A 19,743-nucleotide genomic window follows, 5' to 3' on the forward strand; every position below is an offset into this window, starting at 1 on the left:
GATGATCAGGGTTCTCCTTGCTGCACCTGACAGGCTTCTCCTGGGCCCAAGTCCCCAAGGACATGTTCTCACTTACCACCCTGCAGATCTGGCCAGGCTGGGAGTCGAGCTCCAAGAAGCTGGCCCACATCTGCTCCACCAGTGGGAAGCTTCATGGTCCCCATGGGCCCTCATTATCTTTCCTGTGGCAATTTGCACAAGTCCTGGCAGGAGGGCATGTGTGGAATCTGGGCGCCCTGTGGCCACAGTTCACAAACCCTTGACCATGTCTGTCGCTGGACTTTGCATGGTGATGGGCTGTCATGTCTGCCACTGTGTCACCTCTTTGATGTGCAGTTTGCAAGTTGTCTCTGAGAGCCGTCCCGGGCACAGAACATCATCTTCTTACCAGACAGTGTTGCTATTATTTAGAGGAGATTTGCATCCCCACACTGAGGTGACCATGAGCAGAGGCGTGTTATGGTAAATGTATCATGGTGACCCTCACATCCCTAAAATAGCTAGGTGACATGATTCAAAAGGACATTTTTGACATTTTTCATTGTTCTTGGAGAATAAAGTTGGAATGTATTTTTCAAAGGCCTTGTATTTTTTCAGATTTCCAAGTAAAAATGTTTTATAAAACAACTGATAATCATGATAATTGTATTACCTCAAAAAGATGGCATTAGAGTAGAAATATCAAACCTACCCCTTCTATTTTATACAATACACAACAGGGTAAAATATGTGCTGTGTGTCAGCAGAGTAGGGAAAATATTTGAAAAACCCAATGCCAACTTAGCCAGAGGGTAAGTAGTTAAAAAAAAAAAAAGAGTTTCCATCTATGCTTGTGTGCTTGTGAGTTTTACCTAATGATATCCTTTTAGATCCTCAAGGGCTGTTGAGTAGCATGTGAAGATAAATGAGATGAGGTATTTCCTTCCATGGAATCTTTATGCAAGGGAAATACAAGTACCTTTAATACAAGTTGGGAATAATGAGTGTCAGGGGATGTGTGAAAGCAGCACTTCTGCAGAGGGAGGAGGTGAGAGACCCCGGGAGGAGGCTGGTGGAGGTGGGGGTGGTGAAGGCCCAGGGGAGGCACGGCGGAGGCCACCTGAATTACAGGTGGAACTTCAACACAGAGAAGAGAAACATGGTGATTCCAGGAGTCAGATCGCCCAGGCCCTGTGGTCACCGCGGGGATGCAGGGTTCTCAGTGGTGCAGGGTCTACTTGGTCTGCACAGAGCACACCTGGCACGGAACTCTCTGTGGCCAGGTGGTAAGACCTGCCTGGACAATTGTGGAGAAGAACTCATGTGACATTGTGTCGAGGTCTGGTTCAGTGCTGTTGTTTGTGGCTGCTTTGTTTAGATATGAGGTATTTCCTGAAAGATCATGCGTGAGACAATGCAGGAGGGTTCAGAGGTAAAAGGATTAGATTATGGCAGTTGTGACCCAGCTGGTGAATTAATCCACTGATATGGGTTAACTGGGCAGTACTGCAGGCAGGTAGTATGTAGCTGGAGGAGGTAGGTCGCTGGGGCAAGACTTTGGGGTCTGTTTTGTTCCCGATGAGCAGAGCTCTGTCTGCTTCCTGGTGGCCATGCCACTCTGCCCTGATGTTCTGCCTTTCCTTGGGCTCAGAGTTATGGAGTTGGCTGACCATGGACTGAATCATAAGCCAAAATAAACTTTTCCTCCTCCAAGTTGTCTAGCGAGGACTTGCGGTCACTGAGATGCAAAGCTGACATGAGGTTGTCCTTAGAGATCAGTCTGATGGTGGTGAGATATGTTAAGAACACTGCAATGCCATCTGCTGAATCCAGAGCAAGAGAACAGAAAGAAACATATCAGAAAAGCAGGGTATTTAAAATGGGTATTACAAAGACAGCTTCACCTAACAGAGAAAATCTGACTTGGATCGATTCTTGTCCTCCTTATAGACGGGCAGCACTTCCTTTGGGTTTGTCCAGGTCTGCGTGCACAGAGTAGGTTGGGAAGGAGGGTCACGAGACACTTCACAGGCAGACAAGACTGGGAAGGAATTCAGCCGGATGGGCATTATTTACCAAATATTTAGGATCTACATAAAAGAATATGAACAGGCTAAAACTTTCTGACAGCCCAAAGACTGCCCATATCATGCTGGTACTGGCTTAAATGTCTCTTCATATCAAATCTGGCCTAAAATAATTGTGTGGCCCCAGGTTGTGTTAGATGTTTTAGTCATCGTGTTCGCTACTTTAAGAGACGTGAAAAGAACAATTTTCGAGGGCGAAAAGTTTATTTGGAGGCTCAGGGTTTCAGAGGTCTCAGTCCATAGACAGACGGCTCTACTCCTCGGGGCTCGAGGGGAGGCAGGACATCATGGTAGGATGCTGGGGGGAAGGGGCTCACCTGGTGATCAGGAAGCAGAGAGAGGGAGACTCCACGCACCAGCTACAAAATACAGACCCCAAAGCCACACCTGCAGGACCGCCTCCTCCAGGCACACCCCATGGATTCAGTCCCCTCCCAGTTAATCCCATCAGGGGGCTCGGATCATGATTGGTCAAGACTCTCACCACCCTATCATTTCTCCTGTGGACCTTCTGTGTGAGACGGTGTACATCTCACACGTGAGCTTTTGGAGGACATCTCACATCCAAACCATAACCAGAGACATTTGACAACCTGCCTGTTGTGGCAGAGAAATTGGACCTGAGCTGGGTGTGACTGCCACCTGCCCTATGCGGGACAGCCACATGCTCAGAGGGACTCCAGGCACTCGCTCGGTGGCCCCAGCCTTTGTGACACAGGACACTGCTCGGCATGGCCCTATGAGGACATCTCAGGCAGTGTTCCTTTAATATGCTCCATCTGGAGAGTGACATGTCTGCAGCTGCTCAGTGCCTGTGACAGTTTTCCTGCACACAGAGCCTGGCCCATTTGACATTTTGTGACCACTTACTAATACTCAAGAAGAGGCTGTAAACCAGCCCTGGCATTAACCGTCAAATCAGCTTGAGTCAGCCAAAGACACGGGCCGCAAGAGTGGCCGCCATCGAGCACACCGAGTTTCTAATGCTGCCACGGTGCAGGGTATGGGTAATGCCGAGAATGTTGTCATCAGCAAAAAGCCCCAATAATCACAAAGCAAATACTGAGGCTGAACATTTGGTTTATAGATTTTCTAAAAATAGGCTTTGTTCTAATCCCCACACCAATATTTAGTATGTGTTCTGATAGAAACTGACACATTGAGAAGGTGACCTTAAGAGGGGAGAGCGTGTGGGTGTCGGAGCATGTGGCCTTGGGAGAGAAGGGTGCCCCTCCCATGGTTCCCGCTAATGGCACAGACCCCACATCCAAGGCTGCAGCTTCTGTGCTACACCTGGGAGAGCCTGGTCCTGCTCCCAGTTGGCACAGTGAGTTTCTGTGGTGCAAGAAGAACCTAATAATCTCCAAATTAGAGCTCATTTCTGAAACCCCACATCCTCACAGACCTTCCCTTGGTATCCATGGGAACCGGTTCCACAACCCCAAGATTCACAAATGCTCGAGTCCGTGATGTAAGGCACAGGGCAGACCTGTGCACACGTCGCTGTGCACGTGAGCCATCTCTAGGTGGCTTATTGTACCTGGTCATGTGCAACCCTGAGGACATGGTTGTCATGCTCTGTCACTTGGAGAATGATGACAAACTCTTTTTTGGATGTATTTTCTATCCGTGTTTGAGCTGCAGATGCAGAATGTGTGGGACGAAGGGCTGACTGTCCTCGTAGGTGGCTCTGACCTGCCCTCCCAGCCTGTGAAGTGCCCACATGACCTTGGTGTGAGGTTAGATCCTCTGGCAACACTCTCTGTCCTCCTTTAGCATCAGAGGCTCAGAGTCAGTCCCTCAGAAGGTCCTCACTGGAGAGCAGTGGCCTGACTCATTGCACCATCGAGACACAGTGGTCCATGAGATGGAAGAATACTATCTATCTGGGGATAAGATTCTCTCAATTAAATATGGCTTCATGGAGCCACACTGTAGAAGGAGCGGGAAGAAATCCCCCGTGGTACCTGCAGGAAAGGGGAAGGGACCAAGGCCACCCAGAGAACTGACTTTCACCCTCTCCACCAGAGAGAGGTGAACAGGAGGCCTGGTTCACACAGGACCGCTTACCCGAGAACGTCCACACGGTAGAGTGGTAGCATACAGACAGAACCTTCTAGAACAGGCCTTAGCAGGGCTGCCCTGGAGACCCCAGAGTGCTGCTCCTTGGTCCGAGTGCTGACTGAGCTACACAGGTGACAGTGGAGCAGTGGCCTCCTGCCGTGTCCTCCCAAGTGGACCTCAGACAGCAGAGCTGCAGAGGGGCAGGGACTCGTGTGGCCACCTGCTCTGCTCCCAAGCTCTGCCGGGCACTCGCTGCTGGGCACTCGCCGCCGGCCCCAGGGAAGCCTGCGCTGAGGCAGGGGGCGTCTCCTCCAGCCCGCCCTTCAGCCCCTGGCTCTGGCTTTGGCCTTCCCGTCACTCAGCGTCCTTGCTTGGAAGACAACTCAGCCTTCCATCCATCTGGCTCCTGATTTCAGAGCTAGGGTAGACGAGTTATTCGGCAGATTTTAGGTCCTCATGAACCAATTTTAGAGAGTGTTAAATTTTTTTCCTATTCTAACCAAAATACAGTGAGAGCGAGTTTCAAAGCCGGGTAGGGGGAGTCTCTGTGCCAGCTAGGGAGACAGGCTGTGCTTGGTGGGAGGTGCGGAACGAGGTCCACCCCTTCCTCACAGTGAGTGCACGTCAGGCCGGGCTGTGGGACTACCCGTGCTCTGTCCTTGTTAGTGAGTTCCAGCAGGCCCTCTGCAATGGCGGATTTTATCTAGTTTGTTTTTTGAGTTTTAGCGTGTAAAATACTTAGCTGAGCCTAACCAAAGTCTAAGTACCTACCCCGGCACTGAATTCTCCATTTTGCTTCTGAGCCAGTTTGGGGAAGTTGGTGAATTACCCATGGCATAGTCACACCTCCCGAGCACAGGGGGTGGGGGTGGGATGGAGAAGTTCTAGAAGGTGGTAGTGAAGGAATTTGTCACTTCATGGTTGAACAGAAAAAAGAGGAGGCAGTGCCTTTAGGACATATCTAAATCTGTCCCCGTCTATATGTTGACTGAAAACTGAAGGTTTGATTTCAGCATCTCTCTAACCTTCTGTCACTCACTTGCCAGTTCTCCGGGTACAGGAGTGCCAGGCTCCTGGGTTCCGGGTAAGTTTGGTAGGAGTTAGGCCCACGCTCAATGCCCCAGCGCTCTGTCCAGGCTGTGATGGTTACCGGCTGACACTGGCCAGGAGGCCAGGGTGTGTGATGGCCAGGGTGCTCCTGCCCCAGGCCTGCTCGCAGAAAGCACGCAGTGCTCTATGTTCATGCTAGAGCCAAACCTCAGGGAAAAAGCGCCCGGACCTGGCATCGCGGCCTGGGGTCAGCCAGATTACCGCACGACTTCAGGTGCTCGATATGCTGTTTCAGCCGAGCAGGGCAACCCTCCCCCCATATGTTTTAATTTTGCAGTGAATAGAGTTTTGTTCTTCTTTGCTGTTGCTCACACTCTGTGGAGCTGAGCTACTAAGTCCCTGTCACACTGGAAGAGCCATAGAGCAAGCCTGCTGTGTGCGCGTGGGAAACTGAGCAGACACCACAATGGCTGTCCTGCTGTGCTCACAGCCGTGGGTCAGATGAAGTCTCCCTCCTTGTAGTTAGGGAGAGATCGCAAAGAGTAACTGAAATTTCTGATCCATTACTAGAGTCCTTTCAATCGCCCTTACTGGTTAAAGTGGCTCCTCCTAGGACCTGAGAACTCCCTCTTTCAGGCAGGGTCCCTGGTCCTCTGTGACTCCAGTCTCTGCTGCCCACGTCCACCCCAGGAGGTCCCTGCGTGTTCTGTCTGCCCGTGGGATACTCTCCGTGATGGAATCCGCTCTTCACTTAATCCCCAGCACCACCAACATCACTGGCCCACGGCAAATGAGTGGATTACTGACGTGAAAGTTAGCACAGGAGAGGACGCATTAGAGTACGTGAAGGACATTACTGTCCAACAGCGAAGTCAGCTTACTTCTCTTCAGAGCATTAAGGAATGAGTAATGGTTCAGGACACGAACATCATTACATGCCAGTCTGATGGTAGGTGTAGAGAGAGCTCTGCATGTGTCAAGCCTGAGACACCAAAGCAGGGTGGCAGCAAGGAAGGTAGCAAATATTCTCCTCTTGTGCAAAGAACATAGCGAAATGTTCTGAACAGCAGGAGCTCAGGGTGGGTTTAGTTCACATTCCGTCTAAAGCAGGTCCCCTTCCGCAGCCTTCTGACACAGTAGAATTGAGATTTGGGTTAAATGCTGTAACTGAGGGTGTGTGGATGACCTGTATTTGTGAATAGCTAGAGTAGTTCTAAGGCTTTGAAGGTGTTAAAGAAGGAAGTTCTGACAGCAGAGTAAGTGGAAAGGAGTTGCTGCCACCCCCTCACATTGGGAAGCCAGCCGTCCACAGGAGCCCACGTGGGGAGGATCAGGGAGCAAGCCACCTGTGGAGTCTTCCTTCTGGCTAGCGCAGGGCTGGGGTGAAGTGTCTCCGTAGACACCTGCATTTCCACAGGGGCTCAGTGCCGGCTCCTCCGAGATCCCAGTCCACCATGGTCAGAGGGGCTGCTGCAGGAGTGGTCCCCACAGGGGCTGCCCTGCCTCCCTAAGTGCAGACACCTCCTCACCCTGAGAGCGCTCACTGCCAGCCTCTCGAAGCTGCCTGCTGCCTCAGACTCCGCTCGCTGACTCAAAACTCAAGTTACTAAGTTCACAAGTGAGTGTGGCTGGTCACGTTCTCCCAGGTCAGGAAAGAGAGCCGGGTGTTAGGACTGTGGTTGGATGCCCCTTCTTCAGCATCCCTATGCCCGATCCCAAGTCCCCTCCACTCGGAGTGATGACAGGCTTCAGAGGTGACCCCAAGTACCCAGCACCACCTAGAATGCACCAGGAAGTAGGTGGCCCATGCTTTTGGGGGATCCCACTGTGTCATTTTGCTCTGTGTTCTAAAAATTCGATATTTGCCCATCTCCTCAGAAGTGGCTGGAACCCTGGGTACACGGGAACACACTGGTCCTCCTGGCTGGGGCTGCATGCTGGGCCAGCGCTGGACAAGCAGAGTGCCTGGGGTGGGCACAGGTCTTTGCAGCCCATGTCTGCACCCTAGGGCAATCCTCCTGGTCCTTGAGCACACGTGACCTCACTCATCATGCCACCTTGCTGATAATAGGTTTGATTCCAGGACCAGGAGAACTCAGGTCTCTAACGCTGGCCTAAGCAGAAATAGAGAGTATGATTTAGATGTTTCCATAGTGGTGAAATGAGCCCCATCCGGGTGTGACAGCTCGCCACCCTTCAGTGCTGGCTGTCCTCCGACTTCAGAGCACCCCTGGCTCCATGCTCCGTGCAGAGGGCAGTGGCCAGGGCCCACCCTGCGCACTGCCTCCACTTGATCCCGCGGTGGCTGCCTCCCTGGCACAGGCTCACTCTTTGGGTAGAGAAGGTGGGGCGCCATTTTTCTTGTTGGTGGCAATCCAAACCCGCGTGCGACTCAGACCCTGTTAACGTTGGTGAGTTTTAATCCTTCCTGTTTGGTGATTGATAAGGTGCCCTTTCCATATGTGTGTGAAAGACAGCAAACGCACAGGCAAGCTGGAGGGCCGAGAGGAGCAGGGAAGAGAGAGCTGGGGTAGAAGAAGCCCGGGGCCAGCCGGCAGGGAAGCTGAGTGTCCACCGGCGGGGAGAAGGAGCCCCACCCTCCAGAGCCTCCCTGGCCACACTGGGTGTCCCTCTTCTGTCCCTGCTGTGGGGAGGGGAGACCTGGCAGGCACTGGTGGTCCTTCTGGCCTCGCCAGACTTTCCTTTCTTGGGACACACTTGACATGGGTGGCTCAGGCCCCCCCTGGGCACCTGCCAGCCATCCTCTCGAGTCTCCTAGGTCCAGGCCAATTCAGTGCACCCGTGGCCGCTCTCCACTCCTGCCCCGCCAGGGACGCCTGTTTCTGTGGGTCTCAGCCACCTTTCCCTCTCCCTGGCTGACCTGTGACTCAGGTCCAGGCACCTACCTTCTGGTCTCTCTCCCTCTGCAATTCCCAACCTGTCTCCTGCTGAAATTCCTCATCTTCTCTTTTCTGCCCAACAGTCTGCAAGCCCTGCTCGTGTTGATCACAGTGTTTCCTCCTCTCTGGGGCATGTATTTGGAAATAGAACACATAACTGATCTAAAATGACATAGTAGAATAGATCAGTGGGGAAACCATAACTAGGGAAATAATCATAAATAATTTCATATTAGAAACAGAACTTAATTTATGCATAATTATTAGGAAAAGAAAAACGGTATAAAACATCATAGATATGGGGATTCCAATGCTGTCAAGACTTGACCAAAACCATAGTCCCCTTGTAGCTCATTGCAGAAGGCCATCTCTCAGTCCCTCCTGCGGGATGCTTCTGTTTTTCAGCTGGCCACTGTGGCTCCCCAGACCCGATCGTGAATGGCCACATCAGTGGGGACGGCTCCAGCTACAGGGACACGGTGGTGTACCAGTGCAAGCCTGGCTTCCGGCTGGTGGGCACTTCTGTTCGGATATGCCTGCAGGACCACAAGTGGTCGGGGCAGACCCCCGTTTGTGTCCGTGAGTACAGCTCTGACCTGCCCCCTGGGGCTTCCTCTCCTACTCACCCCTCTGCTCATTTTCAATGGGTCCAGGGACAAGGTGTCCCGTGTCTGCTCCCCAGAGCTCAGCACAGAGCGGAGGTGGAAGCTCCCTCCATGGAGGAGTGTGCCCTCCTGTCTGGGCGCAGGTCAGCCCCACAGGGCCCTCAAGGGGCCACACTCCCTTATACTTCTGTGTTGTCTGCATTGGCCACGGATTCACCACGAATCCAGAGTGTAGTAAGCCGTCCTTTGATAGCAAGAGGCGGGGTGTAGTGTGATAACCGTCCTCCAACTCTAGACCTTCAACGACAAATATTGACTGCTGTTTTTAGATAAGAATTTTGCTGCAAAATTCCCTTTAGACCAAATGATCTTCTGAGATATTCTTTGTTTTTCTGTGAATTAAGCAAACAAGATGTTGATGTAACCACACTGCAGTGACAGGTATCACCTGTGACAGTGCTGGGGCGCTGTGCAAAGCTCAGAGATAAAAGCTTTACTTAGAAGGAAAGATGTTGATGAGACAAGCAGGAGGAAGACACCAGGTTTGTGGCCTTTCTTTTGAGAGGTCCAGACATCCCCTTGCTTACGTGGCTGTGATGTAGGACACTGCATAGGGACAGCTCACTGCGTCTCCAAGGACCCCATGCTAGGCACTCAGAGCCATATTGGAGTGTGCAGTTATTTTGCCAATTTCATGATATTTAAATTGGTACTGGAAACATTTCACATAGAACACTCAAAGTTTCAAGCAAACCCCATGATATTTCAAACTGGTGTGGCGTAGGGGACAATATTCAAAATGCAGGATCATTACAAACATTCTTGACATCTCTTGTTTTTAAATCACTGCTATTCTGTCACGATTCGACTAAGGAATAATGAAATTATAAGTGGCAGGTGTTGCTTGGTTTCCAAGGATGTGGTAAAACCTGCCTGTCTTCAGGCCTGTGGCTGGTCTCCCACAGCCCCCGGCAGCACACTCACCTGTGCAGCGGCAGTGGGAGACCCTGGCCGTCATGTCCTCTGCTCACCTGTGCTGTCAGTGCCAGGTGTTGGCCGTGCCTGCTGAGCAGGGAGAGTGACGTAACCTGTCTTCCCGCAGCCATCACCTGTGGACACCCGGGGAACCCCGCCCACGGGCTCACCAACGGCAGCGAGTTCAACCTGAATGACCTGGTGAATTTCACCTGCCACACGGGCTACTTGCTTCAGGGTGCGTCCCGGGCCCAGTGTCGGAGCAACGGCCAGTGGAGTAGCCCCCTGCCCACCTGCCGAGGTAGGAAGAGCCTCTGGGAAGGGGGCCTTTGTCCCGAGGGCGTGGCGGGCTGAATAAAGTGGGTGTGGGAAGGCATTTCTGAAGACAGCAGTCTGTCCTGCGGCATGGCTGGAGGGCAAGTCACAAATGCCCAAGGTCCTCCCCTTCTAGCAGGCGCCCTTCCTCATTCCTGCACCCAGCACTTCTGCCGTAGGCACTTGGCCCGCTGGTCTCTACGCTTCTAGACTCACGAATGCGTTTATGAAGGCCTCAATGTTGTTAAGTTTTAATTAATGATTTTCGATTCATTTATTTAAAGACAGCCAGACACTGGGCTAAACCGGGAGTTTCCAAGAATGTTCTGGGCTAGGTGTTGGTGTGTGTAGCTGTACCCACTCCTAATCCTTCAGAGTTGGCTTTCTTTCTTTCGTGGAGACATCCCCCTCACTGAGGGCAGGGCATGTTGCTATGGAGATATGGCGAGATTCCAATGCTGTCAAGACTTGACCAAAACCATAGTCACCTCGTAGCTGGTTGCAGAAGGCCATCTCTCAGTCCCTCCTGCGGGATGCCTTTCCTGGTGGTAAAGTGACGGGACAGGCAAAGGCAGAGGCTTCCAATCACCCCTGCTTTCCCAAGTACCCCACTTACCCCCTGGGCTCCCAAGAAAGCCGTATTCAGCCAGTTCATGGACATGGAGACCAGTCCTCCACAATTGCTAGTTTTGTGTAAAAGTTGGCCATCTGGCTCCGTCCGAGTTCTGGCACTAGCCTACAGTGTAGTGTTTGGCTTGGACTCAAAGGCCAAGTGAAGCCACAGAATTGTACCCTGCCCTAACGTGCTGGTGTGAGGACTGGCATGCTCCTTTAACCTGTCAGTAATTTTATACCCAGTAGAATGATCCCAGATCACTGTGTTCCCCTGTGATCATCTTACACAGCTGTTCGACTTTTTAGGAAGTTTCTTATGCTATTGTATGAATACTGTTTTCTAGCTTTAAATGCCACAGTTGACACTATCTTAATGAATCCTCTGCTTTCTTCTCTGAAATGAAAGGGGGTAGCTGCAGGGCAGCCCTAGGTGGTAGGAACCGCGGCAGAGCTGTCTCTTCATAGCTACACTCGGTGCACATCCTAGCGCTCCAGCCACACTCATCTTTTAAACATTAAAAACAAAAGCAAAGCTTCCCTGTGTATTTTAAAACAGAGCATTAGATCTGTAATTCAAAGAGCACTTTGAATCTCCATTTAACTTCAGGAAAATTCAGCTTCACCCTTTGCTTGTAGAGATGAAAGATATATCCTCCTTTTAAGAGAATTGGAAAGAGCCTTCCTTAAAAATATATTTCACAGGCATCGGGGGACCCCCCAGGGTTGTGCCATTCCCGCGTCTGCCTCTGTGCCACCCTCCTGGCAAGCAGAATGCAGAGCTGACGCGGCGGCCATCAGATATCAGCCCGCTCTGCAGCAGGTGGCTCGAGTTGGGAGTCCAACGAGGACATACCGCTTTGCCTGAGCAGGGAAGGTGATTTAAAACCCAGACAGGCAGCACCAACCCACTGGCTTCTTCACACTTTGGAAAAAGAATGTGGAAGGAGTTCAGCTTAATATTTAAACAGAGCTCCCAGACTGGCGGTGGTCTCTCAGAGCCACCCCAGTCCGGAGCCTCGTGAAATCTCACACAAGCAGCCACACAGGGAGGCAGCCTCAGGGAGCTGGGACCCCTGCTTGGAACTCCAGGGAACTGGGTGGAGTCCCAGCACAATGCCAGATACACCTAGCTCCTGTGCTTACGTTGTTATTGAGGTACAGTTTATAAGACATGGTCCAATTTAGAAGGTGCTGTTCACAGTGCTGGGTGGCCCTCCCCAATGTCTAGTTCCAAGCACTGTGATCACTGCCAAAGGAGACCCAGGCCCATAAGTACTGCACGTGTGGTGTTCTGTCCTGTGACCTGTGTTCCACCTGCTCACGTAGGAGGACACACAAAAACGCGTCTTTGAGGCTTCTGTGCTGAGTGGAGAGGGCCATCGCTCAGCCTCCCCTTCTGCAAATTCCACTTAGGGGGATTCCTGGTGGGGTTTGCATCTGCCGCCTCTTCTCTATGGTGGGACTGAGGTGAAGACAGAGTGCACCCTGTGTTTCCTGAGCCCCGTGGGAAGGCAGCAGGAGCCGAGGCTGCCCCTGTGTCCCCACAGTGCTTCACCATTTTCATTTCCTCATTCTCATTTTGCTTTCGGTAGAGGGGACATTATAACTAATAAATTACACGTTATACCTTCCAGCATCCATTAGGCATGGGGAAATGCAGTTTTGAACCATTTCTGTTCGAACCACTTGAAATTCTGGGTGACTTTTTAGGGAAACATTTCATATTCCATGAGATTTTCCAACTCTCAGCATGAGCCTTGACTGTGTTTCGGGAGCCTTTGGTCAGCTGTGTTCTGGACACTTCTGTGCCTTCTGTGTGCCCAACAATTCGTCAATTCCTGGTTCAAAAACCCTCTCCACTGGTGTGGATTTATCCACAGCACAGTCCTGTGCATCAGTTCTTACCCGGCTGGGGAAGTGCACCCCAGTCCTAGAGCTAACCTGCACCCATCAGAGCACCAGTGCTCAGAGACACTCCCTGGTGCAGCTTCCAGGCAGAGACGTTCCGTGCTAGTATGCACGCGTGGTGAGCAAGGGTCCCAGATGTCAGAGGGGCGTGGCCACTGAGGACACATCGACAGGAAAACCCACTGTCACCTGGGGTGGAGCCACCGAGAGCAAGCAATGTTCACTGGTCAGTGTCCAAGGGGCTCCCTGATGGCTGCTGCTATCCCCTTGGAAGCCGAGGAGAACTGCACGCCCTGAGGTGTAGGTGAGAAGGAGGGATTGGTGGCCTCCGTCTCCCGGGATGCTGCCTCCACCAGCTGGGGCAGCAGGGCAGATGTGCAGTGCAGGAGACGACCCCTCCTGCTCATCCTCCTGACAGCCCACGTACCAGCCATGGACAATCACTGACCATGCCGCAAATGGGGCTGGATTCCCACTTGCATGCTTTTCCAACATAAAGTCTTGCAATTCATCCAAGACACTGAGGCTCCTTTCTTCTCTGTCCCCTGCAAAGCAGACTCTGGTGGCATTCTGTTGGTGGGGGTGGGGACGTCCCACCAGGATGCCACTGGCTCCTTGTTCACAAGTTCTAGCTACTCTCCAGACAGTGTGGGTGCTCTGTCCAGCTTGAAAATGGACAACTGGGACTTGGAGACTCTATGTTATCACTATTCATTATGTAGTGAGCAAGGGGCACTGAACTACACAGCCAGGGGCCGTGGAAGTAGGGAACAGGTGGATAGTCCCCCAGAGTGAGTCTCCCAAAATGGAAAGCTGGTATTTCCAAATGGCATCTCTGCCTCCGACTCTGACACCAGAATGTCTCTGCCTGGAAGCTGCACTGGTTCTCCTTGAGAACGAACTGAACACTGAGCCAGCAGTGGGTACCAACCTGGCTACTCGCTCAACTCTGCTCAGCTCTCGGAGGAAAACACGGACACCCTGAGGACTGGATGGGCAATGGAGGGACATAGCTGCTGCTGCCCATCTCTGGTCATGGCTCAAGGACCTAGGAAAGCACCACACTGCCCTAATCAGACTGCACTGCCCTCCCAGCCTGACTGAGCAGCAGAGCACACTGAAGGGTGACCAGTGCGTGCCCAGAGCGACGGTCAATGCGTCTTCCCCAGGGATCAGCACAGTTATGCCTGGTGCCTTCAGCATCTCAGAGGCCCTACAGCTGTCCCCACAGAACCTTCTAGTCAATGACATTTAAGACCCTACTCAATGCTGAATGCCATGCTAGACGCTGTCGATGTGGCACCTCGTGTCTCAAGTGGCTGACAATCCAGGACCTGGGTGTGGCTGCCAAGACGGGGAGAGATCACCCAAGATTCTGTCACCCAAGGAGAATGTCTCCCAAGGAAAACATCCATAAAGAGAATGTCCCAAGTAGAAAGCCACCCAGGGAGAGCATGCCCAGGGAGAATGCTGCTGAGACCTCTCCAGTTGGCACACCAACCCGTCTTGTTGGACAGAAGATCAGATGAACCAAAAAGTGTGAGCTTCTTAATCTGTTTCCCATTTTTCTCCAGTATACCTAAAGAAAGAAGAGAGGAAATTAGCTTGGATACATATCATTCATGATTCTGTTTTGTATTTTGGAGCCCTGTTTGGTCCTTTTGGGATCAACTCTGCAACACAAAATTGGAGAGTCCTGAACCCTTCGTTAGGAGTTCAGCCTTTCCTTACCTCCCTCTCTTTCCCTGGAAGCCCACTTCTGTTGGAAGCTGCTACCTCATACGCATGTGTCCACAGGTAACATGGGCACTGACCCACAGTCAGTGACCCCTGGTCATCTCTCGACTGCCCGCCCACCCAAGTTTCCACTCTTTTGCATTGCTTTGCTGGCCTCACTTCGGAAGCAGGTGACAGCGGCTAACGCCCTGGACGGGACTGGTGGGCACGTGATGGAAAAGCACAGGGCACATTGTAGGAGGGGGTGACGCCTACCAAAAACAAATGGCACCCAACTCCGAAACTCCAAGTTAAAATAAAGTGGCTCCATGATCAAAATGGCCAGGGATTCTCAGCGTACACTGCAGTAAGGCTCATTGTGGGTCCCTGGAATCTTCTCAGGAAGGTTTAAAGAGAGCACGGATCATACCTGTGAGCTGTGTGCATCGTCTCCCAGACTCCTGCAGGATTCCCCATGAGCCACCTGATGTGGGGTGCTGGACAGCCCACAGATCCCCTAGTCCTGAAGGAAAGAGAAAAGCCATCAGAAATTTGGATGGGAACCCAGGGTACATCCATGCTGAAGTGAGACTGGGTTGGGCGCTCTTTTCTACAGACTCTGTCTCTTTCCTGAGGTGTGCCCCTCATGGTTAGCGTCGACCCTTAACAGACAGAAGCTTTACTACTCCTGCAGGCTGGTGACAGGCCAGAGAGTCAGATCCAGGAGCTGGCTGAGGTCCTTTCTCCAGCTTAGTAACTCCGTCTGCAAACAAGTTTAGGGAAATAAAGAAGGTGTCCTTTTTATTAGCAGTAATCTCTTTCTGGAAGAAGCAAATTATTCAGTGGCAGATTTCATAAGGAGCTTTGGAAACAAGCACCTTACATTCCAGAATCAGCTTAGCCATTGCCTCTCAGAGGGTCATGTTTCCTGTCAGGAGATCTGAGTCTTTGTCCCCAAATCCAAAGCACAGTGTCATCCAGTTCACAGTGAGCTGTTGCATACCTACCTGACCACGTCTTCTGGAGATTCACCTAGGTGTCTCTTCTTCACCTAATAATTTTCATATTGCATGCAAACTTAGGAGACATTATTTTTCTTTAGTTTTATAAAATTGGGTATTTAAATACAAAGATATTAAACAGATATCCCTGTGTGATTGTTCACCTGAACATGGGAGTAATTAAGAAAACATGGGATTAGGTTATGTTATGGCTGGGGAGGATAAAGAAATGGCAACATCAGAGCATAAATGTCACTAAATAATCATTACATAGATAATCGCATTGAAATGTTTTATGCTTCAAAACGTTAAAATGGTAAAATTTTACAGATGAAGTGTGAGCTGATGCAGGAATCAGCCTCAGCATTGTGGCCTCGCTGCAGGGGATGAGGAGGGCAGCAGGAGCAGGCGGTAGCCCCGGCCAAGAGGCTGCATCTCCAAGTTGCCCACCCACCCTGACAGGGCGCAGCAGGCCATGCAGAGGGGAGAGGAAGAGGAACCTTTATCCCATGGTGCTCGGAGCTGGGAAAGGCTGTGTGGTGGTGACATTCATTCTCTGTTTGATTACAAAGTCAGATTTGCATTTATCACATACACTGCACATTTATTATGCCAAAATGTGCAAGTTACATCCAGAAAGAAGAAATGATTTATGAATCTTCTTTGAAAACAATAGTGGATATGCCATTTTGCTTTTTAAAGGGTATTATGTAATATTTCCTATGCAATCTCAAATCATTACATACAATCTTATGTAAGCATACTTTTGTATTACACACCCTCTTACACATTACCCAGGACCCATGGTTTTCAGACCGCGTGCCTGTCGGAAGCAGGATCTGTGCCAAGGATGAGGAGGTTCTTTGGATTCTGTCTCGGATTCCGCATTTTTAACCAGATTTTGGATATGCGAGTTAATTACACGGTTCTGCTCTGACCGTCTCAGAGGCCCTGAAAGTAAAACCTTATCAACTTTTTAATTTACCATAAATTAATATATATTTAATGAATTAATAAAGTTTAAAAATGCACAAGGGAAATATATTGTTTAATGTAAGAATTTACTATAAAATTCCTTTTTTTCTCTGAGAACTACAAATGGAACTTGGATTGCACTGCTCAGTGGTGAGCAGCTGAAGCCCTCTCTGGTTCCAGAGGGAGGATAGGCTGCAGTGGCAGGAATCCACGGGACTGGTCTGGGGGCTGCGTTGCCCCAGAACCCAGCATCTGCGAATGGTCACTGCACTGGATAACTTGCATATCCAAAATCTGGTTAAAAATGGGGAATCTGAGACAGAATCCAGTGCACACACTGTGGCTGCCCTTCAGCCTGCGACTGGTACCGAGGACAGACGGGTGTGCAGACAGCATCTCTGGGGCAGAGGAGAAGGAACCCAAGGCTGAAATTCACCTCCATCCCGTCCTCAGGGAGGTTCTCATGAGAACATGGCCATCACTTTGGTTCTGAACAAAAAGAGGAAGGCGGTGGGGGGGTGCTGATACTGCTTCCATTGCCTGGACAGAGATGGGGGGTGGGCAGGATGCCAGAAGGGCACAGGTGGGGTGGCCCTTGTCCCGGGAGCAGCAGTCAGGGCCTGCTGTCTTGCTGAGTGAGGCGTGTGAAGGGAAGGGGTGAGCCGGAGACTGACGGCGCAGCCAGGTGATCAGAATCAGGTCTCCGCACGGGGCCTCAGGCACCCCATCCACCAGCATCCACACCTGCGTATCAGGGCAGCGGGCCGTGTTGGTGGCCAGGACTTCAGTCCTCGTGGTGTCTGTAGGACAGGCTTCTAGTGCGACTCCTGGGTGCCTGTGTCCCCACCTGTGTTTATGTGTTGACTGGACATTTTAAAGTCCCAGCAGACATGATGAGGGGGAAGCAGAAGGCACGGCCCAGGAGAATTCCAGCCGTTCTCTGCAAAACACAGGAGGGGACCCAGGGATTGACTGGGAGGACGAGGGGTTTGTGAGAAGGCTGTGCCAGACGAGTGTTCAAGAGTCCCATAGCCCTGACTTCCAGGCAATGGCCTTGTGGCCTGGTCTATTCCTGTCCTGCGACTTCTCCCTCGTGCCCCGCATGCCCGAGGTCTCCAGGAGCTTGCTTGGTGTGTCCCCGTGACTCTCTACACAATGGGGCAGGACAGAGCGTGGGAAGCACCAGCACTCGTTCCTCCCTGCGGGGACTTCCAGTCCTGGGGCAGGTTTTCACATCTGGAAAGCAGGTGAAGTCCGAGTACCTGAGGGGAGGTGTCAGATGCGCTGGGGCCTCCTGGTGCCACCATGCCACAGGCAGAGCTGTGGGGCAGCTCCCGGGGCTCGGCCTGCTGCACGCCGCTACCAATTGTCATCCTTGTGGGACATTTCCCGTGCTCCGTGACGGCTCAAGGACGTGACTTTTCCTCGTGCTCCTCCACCCACAACTCCTGCCAGTCATGGGAGCCCTTCCCACAGGAGCCCTGCTAGGACTCACCACAAAGCGGAGGAAGGATGTGGACGGAGAAGACGCTCCTGTCGTGGGTGATGGGCACTGATGAGCCACCCTGGCAGGGGACCCGCTCTGCGTGTGGCAAAGCACAACCATTAGCAGCGGTGACGTGGAGTGCTTCAAAGTGCTCTGTCCTGGACACATAGCCCAATTATTCTCTGCCCCTGCCCCAGCTAGACACAGCTGGATCTCCAAATGGAGCCTCGGAAGTTAATGGGAAGGGATATAAATAGATGCTCCCGAGTGTAGTTCATGCAGGACTGAGAAAGGCAAGGGCAGTCCTGGGGCATCTGCTCACCGCCGCCTCCTGGTCCAGGGCCTTCCCTTCTCCAGCTCGAGCTCCGGAATCTCCCAGGCTGTCTTTATTGCCAACATGGTAAGGGTTCTGACCCAGGTAAAAGGAGGGAGAGGGTTCTGGCTCAGCACTTTAGTGCATCTTCCCGGCAATTCCAGTGCAGGCTGATGTCCAGGATGGTGTCCACCCACGAGGGTGTTACGCCCTGCGCACACTCCGTCCTGGCAGGGGGCCTGCAGAGCTCTTGGTCTGCTCTTCAGAGCCTGCTTACGGGATCACACTCTGAATCCCCCTCTTCCAGGCACTCCCCTCCTGGGCCTGCAGGAGAGGTCGCGGTCAGATCTCACGGTCACGGTAACAGTCCTGCTTCTCTGCTGGACTCCTCTTTGATCTCTCTCCGGCCTGGTCCTTCTCTCAGGCTCCACACTCAGGATCGCAGTGGCTTGGATCATTCCCCTCGTTGCCTCACAGTCGGGTACCCTGAGGCTGACGCCCACCCCCCATGCAGCAGAACACACTTTGCAGGGAGGGGCTTTGAGCACCTTGGAGGTCCCTGCTCAGGTGTCCACCACATGCCCTCAGCTTTCTCCGTTCTCTGCACACTCTGTGATGTGGCTTGGGCAGTCTCCTGAGGGTAGCACCACAGAGACTATCACGAGCACCCTTGGCTGCTGGGCGGGAGCAGCGCACCCCATCTCTTCTGGGCACTGTCTCCTGGGCCAGCAGCACCCAGTGCTGGGATGGGGGAGGCTGCTGTGTTCCAGGCCTTCAGGTTCAGTAGGTGGTCTCTGCTTAGGTGCTGCCTGCTGCTTTAGAGGTTTGGTGTCTATTTCGTTGTAGCTATGACGCACCATGGGACCTTAAAGTGTCCCCTGTGCCCCCCAAACTCCAGACTGTCTTCTGTAAACTCAGGACTGAGGGAAACACATGACTTACTACGGTACTAAGGAAGCTTTGTGAATCCGGCACTGCCCCACCTTTTCCTCATTGCAGAGGCAGTCAAGTGCCCATCCGTGGGGGCTGTGCTAGCTCTGGGAGGGGGACTGGACCCAGTGTCTGCCCGGGAGTCCTGTACACAACTCCTTCCCAAGCCTGGACTCTCTGGAGAGTGCAGCTGTACCTTGCACTGGCCTGGTGGTGGGAACAGGAAGTCATGGGGGCTCTCTGCCTCCCTCGGACCTGGGAAAGCACAGTGCCCATCCCTCGCAGGTGCCCAGGCAGTCAGGGCGACAGGCTGCTGTCCAGCTCCTCTAGGTCCAGCCCTGCAGACCTCAGCCAGACCAGGTGTTCTGCAGGAGGGGCGGCCCTCAGCAGACACTGCGGGAAGTGTGGACAGAGGAATTGCAGTCTCCCGTGGCCTTGTTCCACCTGTAACTAACTCCCTAGGGGCATGTGGGTTGGTGTAGGTGGGTGTGGATGACCAGTTGGTCACTTCCAGAAGAGCTTGTGCTTGACTGGAAATATTTAAACTAACTAAGCCAACCTCAGCTGGTTCTAGTTACCACCTTTAGCACATGAAAACTCAACCAAGCAGCTCACTTACAATGTCCATTAAAGAAGCATCTTGTTAGGAAACAGTTCAAGGAAATTAGCTCCATGTTGTTAAAATGGCTGTTCCAGCTGATTGAATGTTTGGCAGTTTGGGGAGCAGAATAGCCCCAGGCACAGGTGGAATTGACCCAGAGATGATGTTCTCCTTGGGTGAACTTTCTGAAACAATGGGAAATTCCCTTTGTTTATGATCTGTT

General features: G+C 52.1%; 1 protein-coding gene across 2 annotated transcripts in view; it reads left to right on the forward strand.

Annotated features, from left to right (window-relative positions):
• The window catches only part of Csmd1 (CUB and Sushi multiple domains 1), a 1,167,250-nt gene that overhangs the window by 1,115,070 nt on the left and 32,437 nt on the right, over positions 1–19,743 (forward strand). For both annotated transcript variants that reach the window (XM_058580132.1, XM_058580135.1), the window contains exons 51-52: positions 8,486–8,659; positions 9,788–9,961. In XM_058580132.1, coding sequence (XP_058436115.1) covers positions 8,486–8,659; positions 9,788–9,961 — 348 coding nt within the window. The remainder of the gene's footprint in view (positions 1–8,485; positions 8,660–9,787; positions 9,962–19,743) is intronic.

Source organism: Marmota monax, unplaced genomic scaffold (genome assembly GCF_021218885.2).
Source record: "Marmota monax isolate L192 unplaced genomic scaffold, Marmota_monax_Labrador192_F-V1.1 WCK01_AAM20220418_F8-fsc00195, whole genome shotgun sequence".
NCBI classification, from domain to species: domain Eukaryota; kingdom Metazoa; phylum Chordata; class Mammalia; order Rodentia; family Sciuridae; genus Marmota; species Marmota monax.